The 21,078-nt window shown below is 43.4% G+C and overlaps 1 protein-coding gene across 4 annotated transcripts in view; it reads left to right on the top strand.

Annotated features, from left to right (window-relative positions):
• The first annotated feature begins 3,562 nt into the window (after positions 1 to 3,562).
• Positions 3,563 to 21,078, top strand: part of CASK (calcium/calmodulin dependent serine protein kinase) — a 361,240-nt gene continuing 343,724 nt past the window's right edge. For all 4 annotated transcript variants that reach the window (XM_054974058.1, XM_054974057.1, XM_054974056.1 and 1 more), the window contains exon 1: positions 3,563 to 4,330. In XM_054974058.1, the coding sequence (XP_054830033.1) occupies positions 4,272 to 4,330 (59 nt within the window). In that variant the 5' untranslated portion in view covers positions 3,563 to 4,271. The remainder of the gene's footprint in view (positions 4,331 to 21,078) is intronic.

Genomic DNA, 21,078 nt, shown 5'->3' with positions numbered 1-21,078 from the left:
TCAGCAGCAGACACCTCCATATCAAGGTTATGCAGATGCCTGTGAGAGGAGAGATAATTATAGTTGGCTCACAAAAATATTGCCATGCTGTCTTTTTAAAAGATGTTTATCTCGATTTTTTACCATAGTTTTTAAAAGCAGTTCACAAAATCATAAAATGCAAATATCCTATTATATAAAAGGCAAGCCGTATTCTAGATGACTCACCTCTTATCCTGGTGCACCTCTAGAGGGCGCCGCTACAGCAGAAAGCCCAGGCGAGGAAGTCCATGCCTCTAGAGAGTGCACCATGGCGGGAAGCTCAGGAAAGGTGGCCTGTTCCTCCCTCCCACCCACCCACCCTGCCTTCACCTGGCAGCGACTGGGGCAGGGAGGAGATGGCAATGCCCAATTGCCCTCCTGCCTTCACCTGGCAGCAATTGCGGCACAGAGCATATGGCAATGCCCACCCCCCGCTTCACCCAGCCAGGATCAGGCGTGCAGCAGGTGGCAATGCCCCCCTTCACCCAGCTGGGATAAGAAGCAAAACAGGAGACAACGCCTGCTCGAGATGGGATCAGGCGGGGAGCACATGGCAATGCCTGCCCCCCCCTTTGTCTGGCCAGGATCAGAAGCATATCAGGTGGCAATGGCCACCCCCTGCCTTCACCCGTCCGGGATCAGGCACGGAGCAGGTGGTAATGCCCTTCCCTGCTTCACTGGGCCAGGATCAGGCACAGAGTAGGTGGCACTGCCCACCCCCCTTCACCTGGCCGGGATCAGGAGCAGAGCAGGCTGCAATGCCTCCCCCCCTCAACTGGCCAGGATTAGGCGTGGATCAGAAGGGAATCCCCACCTGCCCGCCCTCCCCTTTCTAGAGTCCATTGTATTTTTTCCTACAATGTGCTTTGTTGCTAGTTATATAAAACAGTATTGGGTGGCTTCACCATGCACAAAACCTGTAAGAAGTCAGAGTTCAGCTATATCCTTCTGCTAACCTAGGGTAACAAAACAATATCTGGATGGCAATAGGCATGACTTTCCATGGCCTCAATTAGGAAGTGGGATGACAGAGTAGGGAAAACAGGACATGGGTGCTGCAGGGAAGAGACTATGCAAGGGCTTCAAGAGGGGGGGAAAGCAAAGCCAGGAGAAGGAAGGATGGCACAGTAAAAGGGGGAAGGAGCTAGAGCATATAGAGGAAGGGGATGCAGAGGCAACGAAACAGCAAGGAAAGGTGAGCCAGCGGAGGAATGCATCCCCCCTTCATAAGCCCTCCTGGGGCAGAGTGGGGAACTTGTAAAACCTTATCATTTAAAAGAGAAAGCCCTTAAACAATTGGGTGAGGGGAAAGAAGAGAAGATAGGATAACAGTTAAAATAATGAACAGGAAAAATAAAAACATAGTTTTTGTAATGGGGAAAATTTAATAGATTCAGAAGCAGGAACATGATCATTTCTCTGCCTTCCACTTTCTTAAATGGGATTTTTAGTCTTGCATAGATTTCAAACACAATTATTTCTATCTAGCAATTTATGTTGACTCATGTTAAGAGTCCCAAATGCTCACTACATAAAAACTGATTGATGCAGCCAGCATCTGACAAGAAGTGCCTGTTGCAGATTTTGTGAAAATATTAGGTGTGTCCACTTCCCCTTTAACAGGTTCTATCCTATACTATTGCTGAGTATATTTGAGGAACAGAAGCTTCTCAAGTACAGCAATGGGTATCAGTCTTCTGCTGTAATTGTAGTACCCTTGACTGGAGCTGGTCTGTATAAGAGGTTACTATAAAAGCAAAATGTTCTTTGTAGGCACCAAGAGTAGTCTGAAATATTTATATGTGATCACAAAGCAAAGCTGAAATTCTCAGCTGCTCGTCATGTATAATCTGCTGCCACCACAGTTGTTAGATGATGACATCTCTTTTTCATAAGATGTTAGGTGTAAGTTAACTATCACTGGACTATTTGATGTTAGGCATTTAGCTGGTTTTGGTTTGTTGCTGGCTTTTGGGTTTGGTATGGATGTTCACTACTGGAGCATGTTGCTGGCCTTTATTAATTTTAACTTTGCTTTATTGCTGTCCTGTGATTAGTTTTCCAGTTTTTTTATTATCATTTTTTAAAAATTAAATTATATTGGCAATTCCATACTTCAGTATAAGCCATTTTGTAAGCACTTAAAGCTGAAAAGAGGCATTAAGGTATTTAAATAAATTATGGCAGTCTAGCTATCTTATCAAGAATCACCCCATCTCTCTTCCACAAAAATGTATATTTCAGTAAGTATCAACATGGGAGAGGCTCAGCTTTCATCCCCCTGAAATTTCAAAATTTTTTCATGGTGAGAGTTTAGTTTGGTCCCTTACATCATCTGTATAAACAGTATAATCAACATGACAACATCAAGATTGCTTACACTTATCTTTCCTGCTGGTTAAAACAGCTGAGTTAATTAGATGCAATCTCTTAGCACTGAAGTAGAAGCCTGATGTCAGAGTACCTTATTTACAGAGTAGTTAGCCTAGTTCTGGGTCTGACTAAAATACCTTAAATATACACACTTGCTGTAGTTTTTAGTACATAGTTTTGGGAATGTATGTCACTTTACTGGAAGTGATAACAGAGCTCTTAATGTAACTTGAAATGTAATACTTCTTTAACTTCTGCTATTAAAAGTTTTTCCAAATAGCATTTTGTAATGGTTAGGTTCCCAGATTCAGATTTTGGTGAACTTCCTAAAGGAAATCCCATATCTGAAGGTCAGTCCAGAAGAAATTCCTGTCTGTATGCGTTTAGCACACCATATAGAATCAAAAAGGTGCTTTGAGATGAAGCACCAAGAAGAGATAGATACAAGGGGAAGAAGATTTTTTACAGTTTCTACTTTACTGTTGTATGGTCAGCAAATGGGGATAAAGCCTGGTCTTTTGGGCTATATTTGCAAAATGTTTAATAAAATTCAGTGAGAACTACACTAGACTTATTTTACACTTTGAAACAATTTAGTACATATCTGCAATTTCTTCATTATGCTTTGATGCGCAATGCTTCCAAGCTTGCCTTTTTGGAACATCAAGAACAAGTTTGAAAAAAAACCCTAATAAAATAGCAGGTATAATAAGCACCATAACTCTCTGCCATGGAAGAATTTCAAGCTGCAATACATTTCCCATTACAACTTCTGTCATAATCAGCCAGACTGCTTTGTACACAAACAAGCTACACCAACCAAAGACAGAAAACAATGTTAAACCAGACCGTTCCACGTTTACAGTGTTCCCTGACACGCTAGGTAACCTCAGCCACTTGTTCTCCGAGCTTTAAAACCTTGCTGTGATGTGCTTTACTGCATAGATTCAGACCGCTACCTCTCGAATAACTCAAGCACTACTACAATAAAACAGCTGGCCTCGCTTTCCTTTCGCCTTGATATGACGTCAACAAAACTGCGCCTGCGCACTGAGACACCTTTGCGCCCCTAAGGGGTTTGTGGGCGCGGCTCCGAGCGCGGCTCCGGCAGCGGTTTGTCCAATAGGGAGGGGCAGGAGGGAGAGGTGTGGGGGGAGGGGGGGAGAGAGAGAGCGCGAGGATGGTATCGGCGCGCGCGCTCTTATGAAGGGCGCGCTCCGGCATTGGGCGGTTGCGTGCCTGGTTAGAAAGGTGTCGGTGGCCGCGGCGGCGCGCACCCGCCCTCCATTAAACTGCTTCACGCTGCCGTTGCTGGGTCTCGTTGGACGCCGCGCCTGTCTCCCTCCCTCCCTCTTTCCTTTGCGCGCTCTCGCTCTGGCCCCTTCGCGTGTGAGTGTGCACTAGTGGGGGAGGGGAAGAGCGAATGAGGCGACTCTGCCTTCCGCCGGTTTCTCTCCGTATCCATCCCCTCCTTGGTCGCTGCTCCACCCGGCTAGCCGTTGCCTGCTGGAGTTAGGTTCGGAGGCCGTGAGGGGGGTGGGGGTGGGTCGGCGACGGAAGGGGTGGGGAAAGGTGAGGACCTGGCGGTGGTGGCAGGAGCTGGAGTGCCGGAGACACGCGGGTGGAGGCTGAGGCCCGCAGAAGGAAAGCGCGAGGAGTGGCGGCGGCGGCGGCGGCAGCAGCAGCTGGAGAGTTCCCTGGCGTGGTCGCAGGAATCTGCCGTGCAGATTTGTCCCGTGGTGTGCGAAACGGCTGGGATTTAACGTGGTGGTAACTGCTGGTGGTGGCGGCGCGTAGTGCGGGGAGCGCGGAGGGGATCGTGCCCGCGCCCCCTCCCGCCTCGGCCGCCTGTGTGGCTGATTCCCCCCATCTGGACCATGGCCGACGACGACGTGCTCTTCGAGGATGTGTATGAGCTCTGCGAGGTGATCGGCAAGTAAGTTGGGGGAGGCGGAGGGGAGGGGGAGGCGGCCAGAGCAGCCGCCGGCAGCAAAACCTCCTCCCAACGGTAGGGGGGAGATGCTCGGCTCCCACCTGAGCTGCTGCCGCTGTCTGCCTGAGGAAGGGAGGAGAAAGAGAGGGATCTGCTCCATGGCGCTGGGGCCGGGTGACATGACTAGCGGGTTCGCAGTAGCGCTTCCATACGACAGGAAAAGTGACCTGATAGGGTTTTCTCTCCCCGGCCCCTCCCCTCACCATGATCCGACCGTGCACAGTTGGATGGTTGCTGCTCTCCGGGTTGCCTGCTTGCTGGAATACGGGCACAGATCTATGTGACCGCTTGCCTACCAGGAAGGTAGACCAGAAAGGGACGAGGGAAGTGTTTCCCTCCCCATATCTCTTGTTCTGCGATGTCTGTCTGTTGGTGCGCCAGGTGCCTTCCTGTGCTCTGCTGCATAATAACCAGCTCGTTAGCGGCGATGTAAGTGACACTCAAGTAATGTCTGGGTTCTCTGGAAATCTTTCCCCTCTCACTTGGGGTGTGGAAGAGTGCAGAAGGTTTGGGCCTTATACGGTTTATTATGCAGCGACTTTAAATCGATATTCAAAGCTTAGGTTAAACTCAAGTTGCAACGGTTGCTAACCTGACGCCTTTTGCTGGGTGGAGGAGGGAGTGACCAGTTTGGTATGTTGTTTAAAAATGGCAGTTCAAGTTTATAGCTTGTGTAGCATTATGAGAAGGGGAAACAGAATTGTTTCTGTTAAAGAAAATAAAAACAGTTAATTTCTCTCACTTGCTGGTCTGATGTTGATACTGATTTTGTCAGCTTACATTCTTGTCTTGCTTTTTGTCATTTTTTGGTAATGATGTTAAGACAAAATGGGGTTGGAGTATTCAAGAGAAATGAGATGCTTTGTATTTTACAGTAAATTGAAGGACCTGAAGCTAGTTAAGTGGATTTGCTGTTGCTGACCAATTTTTGTAGGATTGCCTACAAAATACAAAAAGTGCAACATACTTTTATCACTGTTTAGTTTTGGGCAAAAGAAAGATTGGAGCATGATTTTGTCATAAAGGTAATTCTTGACATTAGAATTAGTGAAACATTTGGGTAAATGTCACTGTGTATGTTACAACTGCCTTCAAGCTTTGATTGTTATGTCTATTGTATATATAAAGAGATTTTTTGTTTCATTTGATCACAGCATTAAAAGCACCATTGAGAAAGCTGTGGCAGTTTACTAGCTCTGAGAGTTGATGTATGTACACACATGTGTGCATGGGCATGAACAACATAATTATAGTCCACATCAGTAAGCCATGTAACATGTCTTTCTTTTTTGTTTAATTTTTGCTATAAATATTTACAAACACTGATCTGTTTGCACAACTTTACCCTTCTCTTTTCAACATATTACATTTCACACTAAACAAATGAAAACATTTTTAAAATGGGGCCAAAGCAATACTTTCTGATGGTGTCTCATTTGTTGTTAAGAAAAATAATGCATAGTTAGTGCTAAGGCCATGAATCAAGAAATCCCTGATTTCTGCTGTACTAACCCCACTCTGCTGTACTAACCCCATCGTACTCACTAGATGGCCTTATGCAAACTTGTTTCTTTTAGCACTGCTTTGTAATACAGGGATCCTGGCCTGTCTTACACGATTGTCATCACTGCTGAGAATAATGTTCATGAAATGGTTTAAACACTTCAGAAGATAATGCAAATGTGCAAGTGTTGTTAGCACTGATTGGATATATCAGTGGTATGATGAGTGACAACTCCTTCCCCTTCTCTGATGCTTAAAAAACTTTGTGAACTTTCTATTAATTTTTACTTTTAATATGCTTAGGAGGGTGAGCATTTCCTGCTATACAGTCTGGATATTGCATTTTGGAGCACACAAGAAGCAAAATTCTCAAGGCCGGTGTGGATAGTGCTGTTGCGATTGGATGGATAATGGGGACCTGACTGCTTAGAGATACCTGAATTAGTTTATTTTTTTAAAAAAAATATTTCTGGCCTGTTTATGTACATAGACAATGAAAAAAATGCATGTAGGGTATTATCCTGTTTAGTTCCTCAGTAGGAAGTAAACTTGCTTTTTCTTGTGTTCTGATGGGCGAGTGCAAATATAGTGGAATGACTGGCAATCATTTGACACTTATTTGAAAATCTTGAAACTGAGTGTAGTGGATTATTTGTACTTAGGGTTTGTGTTGATCACTGCAATAAGCTTTTTTTATGTTTTTTTGGGCTCTGTTGATGGGTGCAGTAGAGCTTTTTTCTTTGTTCATTCACGTCTATGGAGGAAGGCCCTACCTAAGTGCTTTTGAATAGAAATCATTACTCAGCATACAGAAATGTGAAGTTTGGTTTGATATGCTGAAATGATTTGGTTTCCAACTTATTTTATGTAACTTAAAGATTAAACAATTGCTGTTTACTGTGGAAAAGGCATTATTTTAAGGAAGTCTGTCATCTCTCAATGATAGTGATTTTTTAAAATCCCATTTCTTCTGAATGTTGAATTAAGTTCTCACTTACATTTTAGCTGGATAAGTACAGCATACTTTTTGATGTATACCTATGTACTTAAATTATAAATTATTTTAATAGGCAGCAGCGCTAAGAATGAACATCTTTTCTAAACCGACTAATCCTTCTTTCCTAAAGTATCCCAAATTTACTTATTAGTTGGTAAAATATTGCTGAGATGATGATAGATTTTCCTTTAGTTTAATTGGATCAGCTGTAGGAAAAAAAGTTTGTTCATAGGATGATCAGGAAAATATGCATTTTGATTTTGTGTTACTTTCTTCTTCTTTGAAGGAAAAAGGACTTTATCATCTATGCAATCTAAATCAAAAGGATTATTAAATTTGACAGGCTTATATTTAAGCATCAGCGTTAACTGTGCAGTTGGCTACACAATTGTTCTCTGTGTAAGGACCTGCCAATGAAATGTGACGTTTATCTCAGCCTGGGATTTACCCAAGGTTCCCACGTCCCATGGAGGCAAACTAGGGGATGGGCAGTGTGTACTTACCTCATGTACTCCTGCATTGCCAGAAAATGATGGCATTTCTGGCATGACACAGAAGCACTGGATTGTGTTGGGGCTAATTCTCTAAAAATTGGCCCCAGACTTAGAGCTTAGGGTCAACTTTTAGAGAATTGGTCCTGGCTTGACCCCTTGCTTCTGCATCTAAAATGACATCATTTTCCAGCTGCATAAGAGAACACCTGTTTCAGCCATGTACCTCTCAGACAGGGTACCTGTGGTTGGCTGATTCCCCATGCCTCCCCCACCCCCGGCCAGGTGAGTGCTATCAGGGGTGATGGCTGGGGCAGAGGATCTCCTCAAAGTGGAGAACTGGCAACTCTAGATTCACCTGCTGCCTCTTCTGAAACTGGAAATGAAAATTTTCTAGTCTATTGTATCATTCCCCAGCAATCCTTTTTTGAAAACCTGTCCCAAAGTGTCTTACAGCTGTTTGGGACAGTTCTAGATAGCTGAACTTTCAGGCTAGTACAATAGTGCAACTTATAGGTGATATGTGACGTTGACTACTGTGGACCATTTTACAGTGGTCCCCACTGTGTTGTCAGAGGTTCTGTGGTACCCACTGATATTTTGGGCATCCTCCTGTTTCTTGAGACATAAGCATAAAATCCAAAGGTTCACAAGTGGGGTAGGGAGAAAACACAGTTGCTGCCTACCAGCTAATTGACTAACAAAGTACTGAGCTCATTCCAGACAGGTTCATCATAGCTGTGTGCTTTTAGCTTAGCTACAGATACAGGTTTTCTTGTGTTCCTGGGCTTGGGAACCTTTCCCTGTAGTAATGCTGAGTGCAAACCGTCTTCTGTCTTTTGAAACTAGGACTAAAGAGTGTCTTTTTTTCAAAGCAAACAGCTGATCCTGACTTTCCCCTACTTGCTCATGCCGGAGGTGTTTAAGAGGAGCTCAGGAAACATCTATTGCCCTTGTTTTTATCTGGAGTACTCCTGTTTAGAAACATCTTTCTTCAGAGGTGGGGAGGGAGAAGCTTGGCTTGGAAACACCCAGTGCTTTGTGATTGTATCTGCCACATGGAACCTTTTTGTTCATGTCTGCTGCTCTCAGAATTATGAAAACATCTGCAAGATTAGCAAGTGTGGGTATAAAATTTGAGTGTAGCCCATACTTTGCTGCAATTTGGTTAACACAAAGTATTTACATTTAATTTCTCCAATGTTAAACAACAATTTCACTTGTGTTGGGATAGTTTAGGATATTTTTGAGTTCTGTGTTTTTTTAAAATAACTTTGTGTCTGAATAGTCAAATAACTTCTATATAAACAGTGCAGTGTTTTGTAAGAATCTGGACTGTCTAGTTTGAGAAGTGGTATTTTCTAGTAGGCTTGTATGTTTAGATGTACAAAGGACTTTGTGTTAAGTTTTGTGTATTTTGCAATGCTACCAACCATTTATTAATTAAAATATTTATGGGCTGCCTTCCCTTGTGCCTTTGGGTGGCTTACAATTCTTAATGAAAATCATCATAATTTAAAAGAAACAAAATAAAACCCCAAATGACCCTCACCCCCAAGACTCCTGCTACTTAATGCCCCATTAAAAGCTCTGGCAAATACAGTGACTCAAATTACTCTGGTAACTATCTCTATGTAAAGATATGGTTAATTTTTTTAGACTACAAATTAAGTTTGCTCTTGTTTTCAACTTTATCTCAAAGATTGACTTATCTTGCTCTGTTTTTTTAAAAGTGTGTAGGTAGATACTGAAATGTGTTTCTGCCCTGGCCACATAGACCAATGGAAGGTTGAGGAATTTTGGAGGGATAGGTACTTGTATCTTGTTTCCTATCAGCATCTTTAAGGTGTGTGATTTGGGGAAAAGTGGTATGGGAGAAAGAGTGAAATGCCCTCTATTTTAGTGTTTCTCCTCTCATCATATTTAATAGTTCTGTTTGGCTGCAGTAAAGAATGTATGCAGGGATATGTGCTATACGTTATTAGGGGCGTGTGTGAGAGTGAGAAATGATTATGAATATCTTTTGTGATATATAGCTTGGTTTTAAGATTTTGTTTTGTTGAGTCTTAAGGCCAAGCTCTGTATCACAAAGGATATTCATGATTCATTTTCTCTCTCTCTCTCATTCTCTCGCACATGTTTTGATAAAATATAAAACAAGGTTTTAGATTTTTCAAAGTAATGGAAGACAAAATGGACATACTTGGCAGATTTAGTCCAGTCTTAGGTCATTGATTTTATTGGCTTAGGCTAGAGTAACTTTGCACAGGATTGCATTGATAGCTTGCTCTATTTTTTAATGGTGTAGGTAGATAAGGTGGTGGTATTTATCCTTTTACGTGTGTGGATAGACAGAACAGATGAGAGCAGGGGGGGATTAATCTATGTCAACTCATGGTATGCTTTAAATGCGGTGCATTTGTGACTTAGAGCTATTTCCATCATATATTTTTAGAGTACATGCTACTTGGAAGGTGGTGATATTCTTCTTTATGAAAGTGCAGTCTACAAACTGAGCTGCTCATTGGATGGCATATATAAATGCTTTAAAAATCTATTGCTTCAGTACATGCTTTTAAAAATGTAGCAACCCTTGGCTGGGTATGAGATAGAAAGAATTTCTCTTCACTGAATGTGATGTTTAAGGAGGCACAATTTGAAATTTCACTGCTTAAATTCCATTGACTTTAATAGGACTTAAGTATGCATTGCTATGGGCTAAGTTTCTGTAGTGTTAATAATGAAGCTGCATAATGCTTCCTTCTTGTTGCTGATTACCAAAAATCCTTAAGCCTAATAAATATCTCTTATTATCTAATGCAGCCACTACTGAATGCTTTTTGGTAGTACTCCCTGTAATGAATGCAAAACCACCAGTTACTGGGGATGTGCAAAAGTTGATCTAGCTGGAACTTTTGTCTCAGATGTTTGGTAGAAAAGAGCGTGTGGATACCATGAACTGGTGGCCTAGGCTAATTTGATATCTTCAGATCTCAGAAGCCAAGTAGGATCAGTCCTTGTTAATACTTGGATGGGAGATCACTAAGGAAGTCCATTTTGCACAGGCAGGCAATGGCAAACCACTTTCTCAAAAGTTTCAGGTGAGATGTATTTAGAGTGCATTACAGTAGTCTAGTCTTGATGTTACCATGGTATAAATCCAGGTGATCACATCGGCCATGTCAAGGTAGGAGGCCATCTTCTGGGCTAGTCTGAATTTGCAGAAGGCACTTTCAGCTGCATTCACTCCCCTCTCTGGCAGCAATGCTGGATCCAGTATAACTTCTAGGCTCTTAACTGAGTCAGCAAGAGTCAACTGAACTTCATCGAAAGTGGAAAGCACAGCATCCTCCAAGATCTCCACCTTCCTGACCAGCATCACAATATGTGTTCATGATGAGTCTCTTGTGGTTATAGATTGTAGGTTTCAGCTCATTACTTTTATATTGATGTGTGCACAGGTTTCTCAGCTGTTCTATAATAAAAGCAGTGTGGTATAGTGGTTAGAATGATTTGGAAGACCCAGGTTTGAAGCCCCACTCCCCATGGAGGTTTAGTTGGTTATCCTGGAAAAATTACACTCTCTCAGCCTTCCCTAGCCTACAGACTGGTGGCTGTTAGAATAAAATGGGGAAGTGTTGTTATAAACTGCTTTGGGTCCCCATTGGGGAGAAAAGGGGTATAGATATAGTAGTTAGCCTGTCATATTTGGCAAACGTTTATTTCTGTTCAGCAGTGCTTTGTTTTAGAAAGTATTCTTAGATAAGATGCAGTACTTTCTGTTACAAATATGGGGGTGCACCCCCAAAAGATTTGGGTGTCCCGCTTTGGGGGGAAAAATCCGGAATTACCAGAACCTCACTTTGGGAAGCTGGTATTTAGCTCGCTTCGGTATGCTCCGTAAACATTTGGAGCATATTGAAGTGAGGGGGAACAAACCTCCCCACCCCACTTACCTGGCCGGCAGGGAGAGGGGAAACTAATCAGTTGGGTGGCAGGAGGGCGCCGTTGCAGTGGCGGCGGCCCTCAAGAGGCCAGGATGGCCTGGAACCGGCTCCTCTGCTGCCGCGCCACCACCTGCGGAGCCGCTGCAGCCAGCTGGGCAGTGGGGAAGGCTGGAGCCACCTCCTCCGGCCCTTCCTACCCCTCAAATGGCTGCAGTGGCAGCTATTTGAGGGGTAGGAAGGGCCTTTTCCACCTCCTCCCTTGCTGCGGCCCACATGAGGCTGGGACGGCCTGGAGCTGGCTCCTCTGCCACCACACCGCCTGCGGGGCTGCAGTGGCTGTGGCCATTTGTGGGGCAGGAAGGGCCTCCTCCACCTCGTTCGCTCGTGGCTGGAGGGAGGAGGGGAGAGTTTAAAGGGTAAAACGCTCCCCATGCCATTTTCAAATGGCATGGGGAGTGTTTTTCCCTTTAAACTCCCCCCTCCAGCAGGTGCGGAAGGCCCTTTAAACTTCAGCTGGCCCCGAAGTTTTTTGAAGCGACCCAAAGCGTTTCAGGAACCTTTGATTCGGGTGTTCTGAATCTTTACAGATTCGGTCCGATTCGGGAATTTTCCCGAATTGGAAACCCGAAGTGCACATCCCTAGTTACAACTGTCTTGTAGACAACTTTATTTCCATTAACATAACTTTATTTGAGCAGATAAATGGGTAATAAATTGTAATTTTTAATGAAATATTTGGCATGTTAATATTGGGCTGCTCATCTTCAGAATATTCCTATTTGAAGAGTAAATTACAGATTTACAAACGTTTAGCTACTCTGTAGTGTCTCTTAATACTGGTAAATTGACACATATATGTCAAGCGGTGCTATTCAGCTGTCATCTGCTGGGACAGACTGATGTTAAGTTTCTATATTTGGTTTATGTACTATCATCTGACATCTTCTAGCAAGAAATTTTCATGGTTGCAGAATTTTTTGCAACAAATAGGCATTTGTTGGGACTAAAGCAGAAGATAACATTAACTGCTGTGTTACTGGAATTAGCACTCATATTATTTCTATATAAATTATGTCTCTTAGTAACATTTTCATACATACACCCATCGTATGCATGACTTAGGAAGAACCAGGCTTTTAATTTAGTAGGTAAGATGCTATGCTGGAGGATGTGCTGTGGACTTCCAATCGTTTGTGGAAAGGAAAAAGTTGTTTCTCTGGGTTTTTGTATACAAAACAGATTCAGGGACTGAGTTCTGGTATGCATACAGTCCAAGTAGGGGCAAAGAAAGAGCTTGCCTATGGTGAAAGAATGGGAGACAAGTGACACAAGCTGAGAGGGTGAAGAACTTATAATCATTATAATGGCAAAGGAGGTTGAATTGAGTATGCTTAACTTCTAAAAAGAGGAATGCTCTTTTTGTCAGGCCTGTGTGACAGGCCTGTGTGTCAGGCCTGTGTGACAATCATGCTATGTGCTCTGGTTCAGTAGTGAAGAAAATGTACTTTCCAGGTACTCTTTGTCATGTATTTCAAGTCTCACACCTGGAACTGAAAACAGATTCCTGCATTTATCCCTGTTGAGCCCTAGCACAACTGAAGTCCCGAACAGGACATCATTTTCTTTATGGCTTGTTTCTGTACTCTTTTGTATTTTTCATGGATGCCCCATTTTTCTTACAAGTATCCATGCCTCAGATACTGTCTGTTCTGCTAATTAGGTTGTTTTTCTCCAGCACGAGCCTTTCACAAAAACAGGTGGTTATTCCACTAGCGAAAGAGCCCTTGTATGAGGGAAAGTTCCTTACACCAGAGGAGAGCTTGCCATTAACAGAAATGATCAGTTTCCACTGAAGCAGGGACTCCTGGAGGAGCATGTGGATTGAATTGAAAACGTTTGTAAGATGTAACTTGATGTTTTTAAGAAAGTTGGGTTGAAGGAAAACATCCCTTTTGTTCTTGGGATAGGTGCTGTATAGTATTAGCATCTCTGGCAATTGGCAATTTTGTTGCTTGATCTGATAATTAAGGGAGAGAAGCTTGTCAACTGGTGGCTAGCAAGTAGCTTTGCTGAATGGTGGAGCAACAAGGGAATCTCAAAAGGAGATTTAACTGATGCATGTTTTCTCTGCCATTTTGATATATGTGCACAAACCTTCCCAGTTGTGAAAAATGCAAGCTCCATGCTACAAATTATTAGGAAAGAGATTGAAAATAAAATGGCTGATATTGTAATGTCCTTGTGTAAAGCTATGTTGAAGTCTGATTTGGAATATTGGGTGCAGTTCTGGTTGCTGTCTCACACAAAGTATATCACAGAGCTGGAAAAACTAAAAAGGAGGGTTACCAAGAGGGTTTCCTGTGAGGCAAGACAAAAGACTCTGGGACTTTTCAGACACACAAAAAAGATGACTAAGGAGAGACATGATTTGGGTTGCCAGCCTCCAGGTGGTGACTGGAGATTTCCCGGAATTACAACTGATCTTCAGGCCACATGGAGAAAATGGCTGATTTGGAGGGTGGACTCTGTGAAATTATACCATGCTGAGGTCCTTTCCCTCTCCACACCCTGCCATATCCAGGTTTCACCCCCCAAACCTCTAGGAATTTTCCAACTTGGAGATGGCAACCCCAGACATGATAGAGGTTTATAAAATTATCCATGAAGTGAAGGAGGTTTTTCTCCTTCTCTCATAAGAATAGAACTCAGGGCCACCTGATGAAGTAGTTGAGGAAATATATTCAGGACAGACAAAAGGAAATACCACTTTACTCAGTGAGTAAACTGTGGAATTCACTGCCAGTGGAAGTTGTGATGATCACAAGCATAGGTGGGTTTAAAAGGGGGTTAGGCTTATGGAGGAGTGGTCCATCAATGGCTACTATCTGTGGTGATTAATGGGAACCTCCATCTACAGAAGCAGTAAACGTTTTAATAATGGTGTTGAGAAGCAGCACTAGAGGAGGACCTCTGCCTCTCTGCCCTGTATGGCCTGCAGGGCAGCTGATTGGCTGCTGTGTAAAAGGGTATGCTGGACTAGATGGATTACTGGTCTGATCCAGCAGGTTTTTCTTATGCTCTCACTTAACCAGCCAATGTGTGGAAAACAGGGAGGTGGCAGCATTAATCAGTGTGTCGTTTCCTCTGTCAGTCACATTTTATTCCACCTTTTCTCTGTGAAGCTCAAAGGAGCCCTTCCTGCCTGATAGGTGCCATATCAATGCCAGAATCACAGTACTTTATACAAAGTAATAAAAGAAGGTAATTTAGTCAAGTTTAGAGTGAAAGCATTCAGTTCAGCCTAGTCATGGTATGGAAATATTGAATGGATTTTTTTGGTGGAGAATTTGTCCATAGAGAGAAAAGTGGGGATGAAAAATAAGTTGTAGGTGCTCTCTCTCTCTCTCTCTCTCTCTCTCTCTCTCTCTCTCTCTCTCTCTGTGTGTGTGTGTGTGTGTGTGTGTGTAAATGTACAGTTGAGATTGGGGACTCATATAAATACTAGTTTTGCAGCATGTTGGCATATAAGCAGGGGTGGTAGAGGAATGATGAGGTACAAGAGTTCAGACATGATGAAAGCTATAGAGATTCTGTTCTGGAAATCTACCTCATTAATATAAAGTCTGTGAGTACAAACTACTGTTAAATATGCACATTCTTTCAGAGATGCTTTACTTATAATTACACATGATTTATAGCTTGTTTTTTAATCTTAAAACAGATTCCAGGATTGAATTTTGATGAGTTGTAGCACCTTGTAGGACAAGGTACTATTTGCTTTGTTATTTGAGCTCCCATGGTAGCAGCTACCAAACTTGCATCTTTTGTTATGCTGGCAGCACGCAGTGTTCCCTCCGATTTGGGTTTATAAATATATTATATTGGATTTAAGTGGTGTCTTTTTTTAAAGGAAGTCAAAGATAGGAGGGTGCATTGCTAAATAGCTGTTATTAAAAGTGGTGTAGTTAGAGCATCAGAAACTGCAGCGGTTTGTGTATGATAGATTCATTGTTTTAATTTCAGTGGCAGTTATGTTAAATAATTCCAAATGGCCCTCTGCCAGGTTTGTATTCAGTTACCTTTTAAAACATAATTAGTATTTCCGTGAATATGTTGTTTTTAAAGTAGTAAAATATCCTGTAAATAGTTTTATCTATTTACAGGATATGCAGTCGCAGGCCCTACCACGGAGATAAAAAGTGAGTCGTTGGCAACACGGCTTGCCTTGGAGGCCCTGAGGAGGCTGCTGTTGTGGAGGGAAGGCGCAGTGTGGTGGTGCGACCCTCTAGAGGTGGCGGGAATTAGGGTTGCCAGTTCCCTCTTCCCTCCTGCCAGGAAGGTAGAGTCCCTTGCACTTACCTTGTGCTGGGCACAAGGTCCTTCTTTGCGAAGCATGCGTGTTCCCTGGGACAGAAGTGACATCACTGCACCAGCCATGCGAGCGCTGCTGCATGAATGCTCCAATGCTCCGCACATGGCTGATGCAGCCTGTTTTGGGCCCAAATCAGCCCCAAACAAAGCATGGGGATGCTCCTGCGGCCGGCACGATGACATCACTTCCAGAAGTGACATCACCATGCCTGTTGGGAGCGGACATGTGGTGTGCATTCCTGAGGTGCCTGCCAGTGGTGGGCAACCTCTGGGAGCTTTCCACCTTGCACCAATCACTGGGCAATTGGTGGATGATGCGGCAAACTGCTGGGAGTTTGCCCGCCAGTGACAGGCACCTGGGAACTCTAGCAGTAGAGTTGCCAGCCTCCAGGTAATAGCTGGAGATCTCCCAGAATTACAGTAGATCTCCAGGTCACATAGATCAGTTCCCTTGGAGAAAGTGGCTGCTTTGAATGGTGAACTCTATGGCATTATACCCTGCTGAGGGCCCTCTCCTCCCCTAACCCAGCCCTCTCTAGGCTCCACCCCCAAAATCTCCAGGAATTTTCCAACCTGGAGCTGGCAACCCTACCTAGCGGGAAGGCCTGTTGCGGCCCTCCCAAGGCCCTGCCATGGGGACCCTCCAAATCAGTTTTCTAGAGCCCATTGTATTTTTTCATGCAACAGGCTCTATTACTAGTGTATTATATCTTTTTATAATTTATATTTTATCTTTAACTATTTGTTGTTTGTAACATGGGTCCTAAATATATTCCAAGTCAACACAGTGTATCTTCAGTGTGCCTTTAGGACTGAGGTATAAAACAAAAAGGTATCAGATATGTTGCTTATTTTATAAGTCTGAATGATATTGAATTGTGTTAGGTCTTTTCTGAAGCGTCCCCTGCACCCATTATCATCATGGAGGGGAATCCAGACACTTGAAATTGTCACCATCTAATCACTAATAGGGGTGTTTGGAGAAGTTATAATGCTTGGCTTATGTAAGGGAAACTGACATCCTTGTGGCAGATTGCCACAAGACATCCTTGTGGCAGACTGCCACATCCTTGTGGCAGATTGCGATTCCAAATAGAGATGTGAATGCCCAGTGTGTGTGTTTTTTCCCAAGTTCATCTTTGTGGCTTCTGTGCAGTCCCACATTGGGGACTCTGCACGTGCAGGCCAGCTCTGGAGGTGTCCAGAGCTTTCTAGAAGACTAGGAGCACCCTTGAGGCTGAGGAGAATTATTTCTTTTAAAAGTTTTTAACCCTCAATGCAGTAGACATTCTAGTTAAGAATATAATTTACATTTAAAGAAGAAATATTTCTGTCTTTCCCTTTGTCATTATGGCTCAAGAGAGGCTTCTTCAAGATGCTTCAAAATGCCAGCCTGATTAAAGGCACATGCGCCCTCCCTGGCCCCTTTGAGTACCAAGGCCTAATCCAAGATGTGTGGCCCATCAGAGCCTCCCCACAATGGCTGTTGTTTCAAGGCTGCAGCAGTGCACCAGCCTGATTAAAGGTACCTAGCCTCTTGGTTCCAAGGGGAGAAGCCTGGAAATGTGGCCTGTCAGAGCCCTTGGTTCCAGGACTCTTTCTCAGGGGCTCTGTCTGCATTCCTGCCTGGATAGAGGCCTGTCCACTCCTTGGCTCTGTCAGCTCTGAGGAGAGATGCATGGAGTGTAACAAAACATAGCTGAAGGGCTTTTTGTCTAAAGCCTTTGGCTGTCTGCTAGCCTGAATAGGCCCCTCCACTCACTTGGCTGTGTTGACTCTTGAGGGGAGACACCTGGAGGTGTAATTTAAGAGATCCTGGGATCCAAGGCTGAGAAGCTTTTCCCCAGAGCCTTTGGAAATGTGCCTGCCTGACTCAAGAAATCCTTCTCTCTCCCAGGCTCTTTTTGGTTCTGAGGTGCAGTCCCTCGAGGCAAGAATTAATATAACTAACACTGTGACATAGAATTCTGGCACTTTCAGTGTAATGATTTGAGCTCCTCAGCTGCTTCTGTTTTTAATAGAGATGACAAACCTACACCTTTAAGCCCAATGCTTTTTGGAAGCAGTTTTTTCTGTTGGTTCCATGTATTTCCACTCTTCCTTTTTTGCTACCTGGGAATGGTGCTGGCTCTTCCCACGGTTCTCAATCTCATTGCTGAAATATTCAGCAGTCATTTAGAAAGGTACAGAGAGCCTTTTTTTAGTCAGCACAGAATAACTTTATTCAGCAGAAACAAAGAAAAGAACACAAGGCCTAGCACAGGTCTTCACTAGCAGTCCCTCAGCCATTCTACACAGACAAGAATAAGACCTGGACTAGGACTTCTCCAGACTTTAGTATCCTGGGACTAACATAAAACAGACTTCGCAACATTGCAATTGTCACTGCTAGGAAAGAGTTCTTTCAGTTGTGTTCATTCTGTCACTGGAATCATTCCTGTATGACATCATTTCTAACAAGAGCCTGTTTAATATAGTGGTTAGAGCATTGGGTTAGGATCTGGGAAATCCAGATGCAAATATCATTCTACCTGAAAGGCTTGCCTTTGAGCTTGAGCCCATAACATTCCCTGAGCCTTTTCTGCTTTGCAGTGTTATTGTATGAATGGAATGGAAAGGTATAAAATGCTATAGCCACTTTGAGTCCCCACTGGGCTGAGAGCTGGGGTTTAGGTAAACTCCACACTCATCTTTTTAAAGTATGTCTTATGTTTCTACTCAAAGTGTGCCCTAGAGCAAGAAGCCCTTGACACACAAGCTTTCATTAAATTGGCTGCTTTCAGGGCCCCTATTGCAATCCTTTAGCAAATTTATATTTCATTGTAGTGATCGTCGTTGTTGATGGCCTGCAGATTAACTAGCACTTCATCTATAATTCAGTCACTGTAGACTGTGAAAGCTGTAAATTGTTAATCTGTGTGGGAAGCAGAATTCCCCTGCTGCAATTTTTCCTTTAAGCTGCTAACCAACAGGTCATTATGACCCTTTTACCATCCCCTTTGAAGGGAGCATGAAACACGTTTTAACCCCATCCTGAGGCATAAAGGGTATTGGCCAAAGTGTTATAAATTGAGGCCAGTGAACATCCCCAATAGCAGATTGCATCTTTGTAGAATAAGAGAAAAGCCTAGTGGCTCATAAGGACTAACATTTATTTGCTATGAACTTTCGTGAGTTCAACTTACTCCTTCAGATATCTGTGTGCTTCACAGCCTATAACTTTAGTGTATGTGATGAATCTACTCCTTTAATCTGGAGCAGGACTGTCCTAGTCCATGCTAGGACTTTTAAAAAAGGTACTGGCTATTACTGTGACTTCACGTGAAGATTCTGAATTCTTTAGTCCAGATAAAAACAACATTCTATGGGAAGGAACAGATTTGCTGTTGAATCCTTTAAGTACAGTGGTAAAAATTCAGTGGTTTGCTGCCTTGTCTACCACTCACAGTTTTCCTACAATTCTTTTTCACAACTGTGTTGCTTTATGGGTGCAGAAGCTCCAAGGTCTTCCCCATCTCTCCTCTCAGGGGAGGTTGCTATCCTCCCATCAATTCAACTATTCAGTTCAGTACTCCCTCTAAGACTGAAAAAAGGGTGTTATTTTTGAGTGCTCATTTGTTAAGGAGGACAGATGGAAAAGCCTGTTTTAGGTCCTGGTCATCTAATTTTGTGTGTTTAAAAAAATTAAATTGTATTTCAGTTTATGAACTCAAAAATATAATCATATAATCAGTAAATCATACATCTATCATCTACTTTTAGATTTATCTTCATAAAACATAAACATATACATTTTAATATAAACCTAAACTTACATCATTCAAATCATATAGTTCACATATATGTATAGACTTGCCTTATATATTCCTGATTTTCACTTCTATGTCAATATTTCTATTCTATCCTTACCATCTGTTTTCATCCACGGTAATGATTTTGTTATAAACATGTATTACAAACATATTTATTTTATTTATTTAATTTATAGCCTGCCGTCCTGGCAAGTGGGCTCAGGGTGGGATACAACAATATAACCATACAAAAATAGAACATTAAAAATATATTAAAATCAGAATCAACAATATGCACAGTCAAACCCCAGATGGCAGCTGCCTCCACTGTTCCCAACATAACATAAACAAGGGGGGAGAGGCGGTACAGCTGATGTCATTACTGTGAGTTCACATATGAGGAGGCAGGTGGTTATGTAGTCCTCCCTAGCAGAAGACTGGTCAGGAGGCATTCCCAAAGAAACCTTAGGCTGGCCTCAGCCATATGCCTGGCGGAGCATCTCCGTCTTATAGGCCTGCTGAAAAGATATAAGGTCTTGGCGGGCCTGGGTATCCTCCAACAGAGTTCCACCAGGTTGGGGCCAGGACTGAAAAGGCCCTGGCCCTGATCAAAGCCAGCTGAGCCTCCATGGGGCCGGGGACCATTAGAAGATATTTTCCTGCTGATCTAAGCTTTCTCCGGGGTACATACGGGGAGAGATGGTCCCTCAGGTATGCTGGTCTCAGTCCATTTAGAGCTTTAAAGTTTAAAACCAAACCCTTGAACCTGATCTGGAACTCCACGGGGAGCCAGTACAGCTGCTGCAAGATTGGAGTACTGTGCGCCCTGTATGGAATACACATCAGGACACGTGCAGCAGCATTCTGGACCCACTGTTGTTTCCAGGTCAGACCCAAGGGAAGCCCTGCATAGAGCGAGTTACAGTAATCTAGTCTGGAGGTGACGGTTACATGGATCACTGTAGCTAGGTTGTGGGTCAACAGATGAGGTGCAAGCTTCCTGGCCTGCCGAAGATAGTAGAATGCAGACTGGGCAACTGTCACCACCTGGCCCTCCATTGATAGAGAAGAGTCCAGTGTCATTCTGAAGCTTCTGACCAATGGAACAGGTACAAGTGGTGCCCCATCAAAAGTCAGGAGTCGGATTCTCAAATCCAATTGCCCACGGCCCAAGTACATGACCTTTGTCTTTACTGGATTCAGCTTCAGCCGGTTTTGCTTCACCCATCCAAATTCGTCCTCTAAAGCTCTCACCAGGACATCCAAGGCAGAGTCAGGCCATCCATCCACAGATACAACTGGGTGTCATCCGCATATTGGTGACAACCCAGTCCGAAACTCTGTACCAACAGGGCTAGGGGGAGCATATAAAGATTGAACAACAAGGGGGAGACTGTCACCCCTTGTGGGACGCCGCACATCAATGATTGCTGTGTGGATAACCTCTCCCCGAGTGCCACCCTAAGTCCCTGACCAGGGAGAAAAGAAACAAGCCACTGCAAGGCAGCCCCTCGAATCCCCACATCGGCAAGGAGGCGAGTCACAAGAATTCATAGTCAACCATGTTGAATGCTGCTGAAAGATATAGCAA

The sequence above is a fragment of the Eublepharis macularius genome, chromosome 3 (assembly GCF_028583425.1).
Source record: "Eublepharis macularius isolate TG4126 chromosome 3, MPM_Emac_v1.0, whole genome shotgun sequence".
Lineage (NCBI taxonomy): Eukaryota > Metazoa > Chordata > Lepidosauria > Squamata > Eublepharidae > Eublepharis > Eublepharis macularius.
The sequence above is the reverse complement of the archived record's forward strand: the minus strand, read 5'-3'. Positions and strand labels throughout refer to the sequence as shown.